Below are 9,446 nucleotides of genomic sequence, written 5' to 3'. Positions count from 1 at the left end.
AATTTGGACATTTTCACTTTGGGGTGTACTCACTTTTGTGGCCAGTGGTTTAGACATTAATGGCTGTGTGTTGAGTTATTTTGAGGGGACAGCAAATTTACACTGTTATACAAGCTGTACACTCACTACTTTACATTGTAGCAAAGCGTCATTTCTTCAGTGTTGTCACATGAAAAGATATAATAAAATATTTACAAAAATGTGAGGGGTGTACTCACTTCTGTGAGATACTGTACATATAACTTATGAGTCCTATATTATATTATTTTATATGTGTGCTTACCATTTAGACACTGGCAGTATTAAATATTGACTCTTAAAACTATTTAATATTCTGTAAAGGAGTGTTTGTGTAAGTTATTGATTTCTTTTTAAATGCTATAAAAGTATAAATTTTAACTAAATAAATATATCCTCCATCTATGTTCTTGTATTTTTTCCCCTCATTGGAATCACTGCAGTTTCTCTAATATTATGCCGTTTTCTTACTTGTTTTCTTGTATCTTTGTAACAATTTCCAGTCATTTAGGTGAACTTTTGTTTTCATCTTTGAATCACTATAATAACCTGCCCTAAATTAATGCTGAACCTGAAACTGATATGCAAGAACAGAATATTTTTATATATGCATTTGTGCCTCATATTTACATAATAGTTGCAGAGTGTCCTGACATGTACTTCAACAGCACAGAACAGTCAATATTGAAGATATTCAGCTACTCTGACCTCATTTTAAGGTGTTTGTTGAGAGAATGTTTGAATTCATTTATTTCTGCAAACTCATGCACCCAAATTGTATCCTTCAACAATCTGTTGATGAAAGAAAGGATATATTGTTGGTTTCAAAATTACATAATCACTAAAAACAAACATCAACAAATCCAACTGATATCACTCCAATGCAAATGGAAACATCAGAGTTAAATAGATTGTCAGTATCTTTATCTTGCTATTTGCTGTCATAGTACTTGATTCTAATCATCAAGCATTAATGTAAAAAAATCAGATTTCAGAAAACTAAAACATTACATCACAACAACAACTTAATCATATAATACATCTATGATGGTTTTTATATAATGTGCTGAGAGACTTCTGAGTGCCTAAATTTATAAGATTTAATGGGAAACTCATTAAGAAGGACGGGAAGCTAAGAAAAAATATTTTACAATTCTTTTATTGTTTGAATGCATTCATTCTATTTTTTTATAATTTTTTCATATATATATATATATATATATATATTACGTTATGCATTATACATCATTTTACACAGTATAAATACAGGTAATTACGCTCCTAAGAATTCTTGAAATGAATAGCTAATAGAACTAAAAAATACAATTTAAAAGTTTGAGTTTGATACATTTCTGAGGTAATATTTTAATTAAAGACATCAATATAAAATATAATAAATAAAAATATATCAGTACTTTTTAATAAATAATTCAGTAGAGGTGGCCAGCACCATCTCATACATGTTAGAAACTATGACATTTCTACTTAGTATTTCATGATATTACCTACATCAGTCGATTGGAAAGATTCTTGCACAGTTCTTATGAAAACAATGTCATTGCCGCAGCATTGCAAGGTAGTTTAAATTTTAACTGACTTGAAAAGGTGAAAGGACTGACAAACAGTGACCTAAACTAGCCTCAACACCAACTGAGGTCCTGAGGCCCTAGATTGCATCATATACAGTTCTTGGTGATATGTTTCCTCGAAACCATTTGGTTTCTTAACGTGATGTTGTAAGTTCTTTAGGTCAGTGTATTGGTTTTAGGAATCATCCAAAAAAAAAAAAAGTTCTCCTGGGTGGTTCACAGATGGTTTTCTTTAGTGCAAGGCTTATAAAATTGTTAATGAACTTTTATTTTTAGGTCAGTAATTCAGAATGGATCAGATGGTGCACCTTGCTTGTGTTTCTTCTGTTTTTGTAAATTGGGACTGACAGGGCTCTTGGAGAGCAGTACGTGTAAAGGGTCGTCATAGGAAGTGATGGTTTCTTTAGAAACATTACTGCTGCACTCGTGCTCATGCTCTCGATTTGGTCTTCGATGATTAGCAGTCCTTGACCTCGGATTCTCAGATCCCAAGGGATCAGATGGGTCAATATACTGGCTTCTTCTCTGTCTGCGATGTGTTTTATGGTTGTTTGACTGCAGAGAATGATGTAATTGTGCACTATAAGCCTCGGTGTGACTTTTACCTCCAACAAGCTTGATCATTGCATCACTCCTCCATGGGCACAAAGCATGATGGGAATTCTTTCCGTCAATTGTTTTAAAGCAGTCCTTATTAATGCCATGAACCTGAGGATAATAATGTGTTTTATTAAAGCTTTTTTAAATTATTAAATCCTTTTAGCTATATTGATCCATAATGTAGTAATTAGAATGGCAAAAGTCTTTAAAACATTATAAAATCATATATTGTTTACAATATTGATAAAAAACGAATACTCACTGAAATATATGTGTTTTTAGTTCTATCCAAGCACATTATATTATTTGTTTTAATATGAAGTAGTAAGAAGCAGTCCTTGCTTCTTTTCTTCAGTAAAGCAGCTCCTTTATGAATTAAAAGAGCACCAATAATGTTATTAACAGTCAAAATATGTAGAAATGTGCCTGTTTATGTATAAAAAACAACAACTTACCTTTGGACTCTCGAGAAATGGCTTTCCTCATTCTTTTACTAAATGTCATCATCAGGAAATATCCGTATGTACTGATCATGGTCTCCATATTGCTCAGATTTTCTCTTGTTAAATCTGTTCGGATTGTTTCCTTTTGTATAGGATGACAAGTTATTAGTGCTGAGGTGCTTAGAGCAGCCAGACAGAGAAGAGGGACTGTGTGCATGATCAGACTGAATCAGGCAAGAGCTCAGGATACAGTGAGGCATCTCACCGCTAGTTTATATAATTGGGGGAAATGAGTTCAACGGTCATGTTTGCAGACCAAGAACTTTAAAGTTGATCAGCTACAACTGGCAGTTGTAACCAGATGCCGGGTTCACCAGCTTTACATAAGTTAACCTAGTTTTGAAGGGACAAATTCTGAAGTTACAACTTGCGCTACTAAATATTTTGCACCATTAACCTAATTGTCATTGCTCACCTCTTTAATGCTTTCTTTTGTGCATAAGTGTTTATCTTTTTTTTTTATAGAAAAATATAGCCTATATTATGCTATTCACTTTCAATATAATTTTTTTTACCGTTAATAACATAAGCAAAATTAAGTTAGATTCAAGGCTAAACTGAATTCAAGGCATTTCATCCCAATTTCTGCTCACATAGGCCTATTTAAAGGCTGTGATTGGATTACTGAGAGCAAACGTCATAATTTGATTTGATAATTTCACAGATTTTACAACATAATTGAAGTTGGAAAAAAAATCTGAAATGGCTGTAGGACTAAGGTGCGTTGTCATTCATTCATTCATTCATGTTGTTTTTAATTTATTTATTTCCATTTTGACCAATATCTGCTTTATTGCTTATATATCTTATATTTAAGATATTTTATATTTTTAAGTAAATGCTACAGCCTTACAAGAAAAAAATGTAATGTATTTATTTTATTTATTGTTAATTTATTTGCTTTACTTAGTCTGTGCGTAAAAAAGGTATGTGAAATCAAACGTAAAAGAGACAGGATGGTAATTTTACGCAAAAACTTATGCATTTCTGATTTTGACCACATGAGGGGGCGCAAACACAACTAATACTATCCATATTTTTTAACCCCCTGCTAACTAAACATTTCAGACCTGTTTCAGTAAAAACCTATTTAATTATGATTAAAGTATAATGCAAAAACACAGAGGCTAAAAAACAACCTTTTATTTTCATTTCAGTAATACAGTTGGCTGCTGTGCACAGCACATACGTATAAAAATAAAAGGAAACATTTTCTTAATATATTAGAATTCTTACTCATTTTTTCTTTTTTCTTTTTTTTTTTCAGAGAACAAAATGATTGGCAAAAAGTTTGTTGTCTCCAACAAATCGTACAATCATTTCAACAAATTGGAACTAAGGCAGAAGGTGAGGTATATGTTAGAAAATAGGAGGGGAATTTGGAGGAGGCGTCTGCCCCTCAGTGCAGGAATACAAAACTGAGAAAACACAAAGGCTGCATACGTACAAGGACACACACACATGCACAACCCATTACAATCATCTCGCAAGCCACAAATGGGGCCATTTCAAAGCTGGAGACAAAGTACAGTACAAAGAAACCGGTGGAACTTACATGAGAAATAGCTGTTTCTGTATAAGCACTTAGTTTAGAGGGCTTAACTTCTAGATGCACATTTCTGTCCATCATTTTGCATTAAAAACCATGCAAAATTCTATTCATTTCATCTAAGTTTAAAGAGATCAGACATGTGATAGAGGACAGGGTACAGTGGAGATACATATCAATAAATTAACATCAGTCATCACATACATAAAAAAGCAGTCATTTTGACAGTTTCATTGAAGCAATCACATTGCATGCCATATTTGGGGTACAAAGAATTTTAAATCCATAGCCATCAATACTAATATATAGTTCATATTTTCAACATAGTACAGCTGAAAATCTTTCTTTATTCTCAGAACATTAAAAAATGACCATAGCCATAGACCATAGTTTTAATTTTGCTTAGTTCACCCAAAAATTAAAATTCTGTCATTATTTATTCACCCTCATGTCGTTCTAAACCTGTGTAACTTCCGTTCTTAAGTGCCCATATAATGAGAGTCAATGGGGTCCAAAACATTCTTCAAAATACCTTCTTTTACATTCCACAGAAGACAAAATGTCACACTGATTTGGTACGACATGAGGGTGAGTAATCTTCATTTTTTGGGTGAAATATACCTTTAAGAAAAAAGTCACAAACACACTCCATGAGCATATTGTATATACTCTAAATATCAGTGTACCTGGCTCAAACATCCCAGCCATAACTGTTATAAAAATAACATCCTTCTCCTTTGTATCATTAAGATGTCTCAAAATGTAGAAGCAGTAATGCAAGAGAAATCAAGGTCAATATGTACTTGCTAGTACTGCAGTGATTATCAAACCTTTAATTCTCTCCTACACATTGCAGCTGCGTCAGAAATGCAACACGTGTTTTGCACGTGTTTTAAGGATATAGTAGCAAAGATAAAAACATCTTGATTGTTGCAGCATGAGTAGCAACCGCAAGAAAAATGAAGATGGAAAATGAGAGCCTCAGCCTTTAATTGAATATTCTAATAATAAATTAGTTATTATTTGAATATAAAGGAGTTTATTTCTTTAAAGAACTTCACCCAAAAATGAAAATTTGCTTGAAATTTACTCACCCTCAGACCATCCAAGATGTAGATGAGTTTGTTTCTTTATTGGAACAGATTTGGAGAAATTTAGAATTATATTACTTGCTCACCAATGGATCCTCTGCAGTGAATGGGTGCCGTCAGAATGAGAGTCCAAACAGCTGATAAATTTTGTGGTCATCACAATAATCTACAAGTAATCCACACTCAGTCCATCAGTTAACATCTTTTGTGAAAAGTTGAGTGTTTGTAACATCAAAATTCACCAACATATTTTTTAGAACTCTTTTGGACTTTTTTTCTTGTAAGCTTTGCTTGGTCTGGCATACTTTTTCTCTTCAGACAAAACAAGCAATACTATGGATTATAGGACTCGTTTGAAGTTAAAAATATGTGGATGGATTTGTTTACTACAAATGTGAAGCTTTTCACTTCACAAGGCATTAAGTGATGGACTGGACTCATGTGGATTACTTGTAGATTATTTAGAATTTTTTAAAAGCTGTTTGGACTCATTCTGACAACACCCATTCACTGCAGAGGATCCATTGGTGAACAAATAGCCTAATGTAATGCTAAATTTCTCCCAAATTTTTTCAGATGAAAAAGCAAACTCATCTACATCTTGGATAGTCTGAGGGTACATTTTCAGCAAATTAAAATTTTGGGGTGAACTATTCCTGTAATTGTATAGCTAAAAAAAGTGGGGCGAGGGAAGGGCAATGCCTACAAATACCGAAGTTCAATTCAATTTCATGTGCGACTTGAAGCAAATTCTCTAGATAAAGTCAATTGACTTGGGAATTTAAGAGTGTGCACAGGTGTTTGGGTCTATGCTTGTATTCAAACATAAAGTAATGCGCAAATTATGTTATCTCGAACAGATTAAGACGGTTGTATTGGTTTTTACATTCCAAAGACTTTTTGAGGTGGAGTTCAAGTATGTAGTCAACATGTTGGTGAATGAGCCCTCACCGACTGTAGAGGTAAAACATAAGACACCACTGACTAATATCAATACATACTTAATCAAGGACTTAATCACACGCTATATTTAATCTGATAAATCAAATCAGCTGTTTTCTTATTATGCTATCATATAATCGTGCCACATAATTCAAGGTTAATGCAATTCTGTGCATTTCACTAGCTTGATCAGTATATTAATTCAAATGGAAGCACCCAAACCTTTCAGGACTAGCCGTCCACAGACTTTCAGTCAAATTCTGAACTTACTTGAGGCGTAAAATAGCCCTCTCTGAGTTTAACTCCCAATAAGGATGCATGCAATCGGTTTTTAATGTCGACTATTTGGTTATTGATCTAAATATGGAACAAAAACCTCTTTCTTGCATGCATAAAAAGAGGCAAAATAGCAGAGGCTAAGGCATCACCTAATCATGAAAAATAAGTGCTTTCAAAAATGGTGGAACAGATGAAGATCAAAGTGAACTGATATTTATTTTTCCCTCCATAACTTTTTTCAATGTGGACGTGGCTCTTTGAGGTAATAAAAAGTATCCATTTCACTGTAAAAGCTAAGGATGTTAGTCCAATGCCGGGTAAGGTTTACACCAGTTATGGCAAGCACCCATAAAAAGTGAGAGCAAAAAAAGCTCCTTGACTCTCATAATATTCATAATAGAAATCATAAGCATGGCATGTACACAAAGTAAGCTAACGAAATATACATATATTATTATTATTTCAACGAGAATAAATACTGTAAGTGTTATTTTAGTTCTTTGCAGTTCACCTCTTAGCATGTTTGGGTTACCTACGAGAACATCCAATATGTGCAAATTATTGTGTTATTGCCAGGTTTGCTCATAAACGTGGGAGGAAATGTGTGACAGTCATTGCTGGGGAAGCCTTGTAGCCTCGCTTCAAGCGGCCGTGTTTGCTGAGGGCGATATAAAAGCCCTTGTAAATGGAAGACTCATATGCGTTGTAATTGTTGGGCAGCAGTGTCTCCTTGAACTTGCACTCGTCACAGAAGGCCCTCTAAAAATGGTATGGATTAGATAGTTAGTTTGGTATTACTCCTCCCATCCTCCTTCTAAGCCCCATACACTACTTCTCCATCACATACTCTCAATATACACTCCTTTCTAATTTAACTAGGGTAAAGTGCAGGAAAACTCACAAAGCAACACTACAGTTAATCTTACACCAGTAATGATCTAACTAAGAAAAGCTTTAAAAACAAAAGCAAGTCATTTCCAGGTTCTGTGGATTGAATGTTAGATTCCTTTTCAAGGCCCATGCTGCTTCTAATGGAGATGCCAATCAGCTGAATATCTGAAAAGCCAAACTTATCAGTCCATCAGTTTTATCTCCAATTTCTATTGCGTAAAAATTACTTTGTCTGCTTAACTGATCTCTGACTGTGCCAACAGCATAAATCTTTTAAGTAACTTTAATTAACAGATTTTATCAATACATCAGATTTATTGCATGCACAAAAATGTGGAACTGTTAATAACATGCACATAGTCTGTATGCTAAACAAAGCTCTAAGTTCACAATTAATTTATGTGTTTTAAAAAAGTAGAAGCTGCTGCCACTGACAATGATTGACTATCACAAACAATTGACAATGAAGGACCCTGGAGTTACAAAGGTTGAAAAATAATTTAGTTGGACGATTCTGTCTACACTCTTAAAAATAAAGGTTTCAAAAGTGGGGTTTTGCAGTGATGCCATAGAAGAACTATTTTTGGTTCCCTAAAGAACCTTTCAGTGAACCGTTCTTAAAAAGAAAAAAATTTTCTTAGTGTGAAGAACATCTCGGTTACATATGTAACCCTCGTTCCCTGAAGGAGGGAACGGAGACGTCACATCAGTGACGACGAACTGGGATCTCGCTTAGAGAGACCAATCCACTTCGGGTGTAAACTAAACAAGCTAATGCACATTGGCATGCGATGATTGCATCCAGCTGCCGATGATCACAGCGTGAGCATAAAAAGGCAGCCGGTGCAACACATACCAGGTTTTCGCTGAGGTGCCGAGCCGGTGACCTGGCCGCTGGGCTCGCAACAAGAAGACCAGTCACTGTTGTCATAGCACTACCCACTCAGTGAGATTGGATAACACTGGGAAAACGTACCCGTTCCACTTGGAACAGGAACGTTGCAGAAGCCCCATCCTTTCCGAAGGAGGTTTCGGAAGCACTTACAAATATGGACAAGCGTTTAGGTGCATGTGGAAGATTAGAGGTGATTATAACCCTCTTGGAAATGGCAGAAGTCTGCCGGGGAAACATGGGCTCTGAGGCTATAACGTGGACTTTACACATATGGGATCCACTTAGGTCTCTACATATGGAACCCAGCCCTCTACCGGTTCTCACAGATTCATCCATTGAGGGCCTGGCGCCGGACGTTCTGCGACGTCTGGCTGCCGAGGGGATGGAGGAGCTGGACAGGGTCTACAGTACGGACACTCCGGAGCACTTTTAGCAAGCCGACACTAAACCGGGGCCTCTCAGTGCCTCTACCCGTTTAAGGTGAGAACACAGGAGGATATCAGCTCCACACGAAGGCTATAGGATCTAGCGAATGTGTTGGGGTCGCCCAGCCCGCAGCTCTACAAATATCTGTCAGGCCCAGGAGGATGCAACACTTCTAGTAGAGTGAGCTCGCAACCTGAGTGGGCAGGGCACACCCTGTGCCTGATAAGCCAGGGTGATAGCATCCACTATCCAGTGGGCCATCCTCTGCTTAAAGACAGCATTCCCTTCTGCCGGCCTCCGTGACAGACAAAGAACTGGTCTGAGGTCCTGAGCTTCCACTACCCAGTTGGCCATCCTCTGCTTAGAGACGGCCTTCCCCTTCTGCCGGCCTCCGTAACAGACAAAGAGCTGGTTTGAGGTCCTAAAGCTTTGTGTCCGGTCTACGTACACTCTCAAGGCTCGGACGGGACGAAGCAAAGCTAGGGCTGGGTCTGCCTCCTCCGGGGGCAGTGCTTGCAGGTTCACTACCTGATCCCTGAAGGGGGTAGTAGGAACCTTGGGGCACATAGCCGGACCGGGGCCTCAGGATTACCTGTGAGTCAGCCGGCCCAAACTCTAGGCACGAATCGTCGACCGAAAATGTGTGCAGGTCCCCTACCCTCT

The 9,446-nt window shown here is 36.6% G+C and overlaps 1 protein-coding gene across 3 annotated transcripts; it reads right to left on the bottom strand.

The window, feature by feature from the left end:
* Positions 1–638: 638 nt before the first annotated feature.
* Positions 639–2,892, bottom strand: LOC107732796 (uncharacterized). Of its 3 annotated transcripts, XR_001638906.1 has the most exons (4): positions 2,663–2,892; positions 2,470–2,573; positions 1,528–2,315; positions 639–810 (listed from the first exon to the last, which is right to left on the bottom strand). XR_001638906.1 is itself a non-coding variant. In XM_016544214.1 (3 exons), exons 1-3 carry the CDS (start codon positions 2,865–2,867, stop codon positions 1,893–1,895), a joined length of 729 nt encoding a protein of 242 aa, XP_016399700.1. In that variant the 5' UTR covers positions 2,868–2,892; the 3' UTR covers positions 1,443–1,892. The 3 variants fall into 3 exon arrangements, 2 of the variants coding, with proteins under 2 accessions (XP_016399700.1, XP_016399698.1); XM_016544214.1 differs by lacking the exon at positions 639–810 and having other exon boundaries at positions 1,443–2,315; positions 2,470–2,570; XM_016544212.1 differs by lacking the exon at positions 639–810 and having other exon boundaries at positions 1,444–2,315.
* Positions 2,893–9,446: the final 6,554 nt, after the last annotated feature.

This window comes from Sinocyclocheilus rhinocerous, unplaced genomic scaffold, assembly GCF_001515625.1.
Source record: "Sinocyclocheilus rhinocerous isolate Xijiao unplaced genomic scaffold, SAMN03320098_v1.1 scaffold2415, whole genome shotgun sequence".
Classification (NCBI taxonomy): Eukaryota; Metazoa; Chordata; class Actinopteri; order Cypriniformes; family Cyprinidae; genus Sinocyclocheilus; species Sinocyclocheilus rhinocerous.
This window is presented reverse-complemented; position numbering and strand designations above follow the sequence as displayed.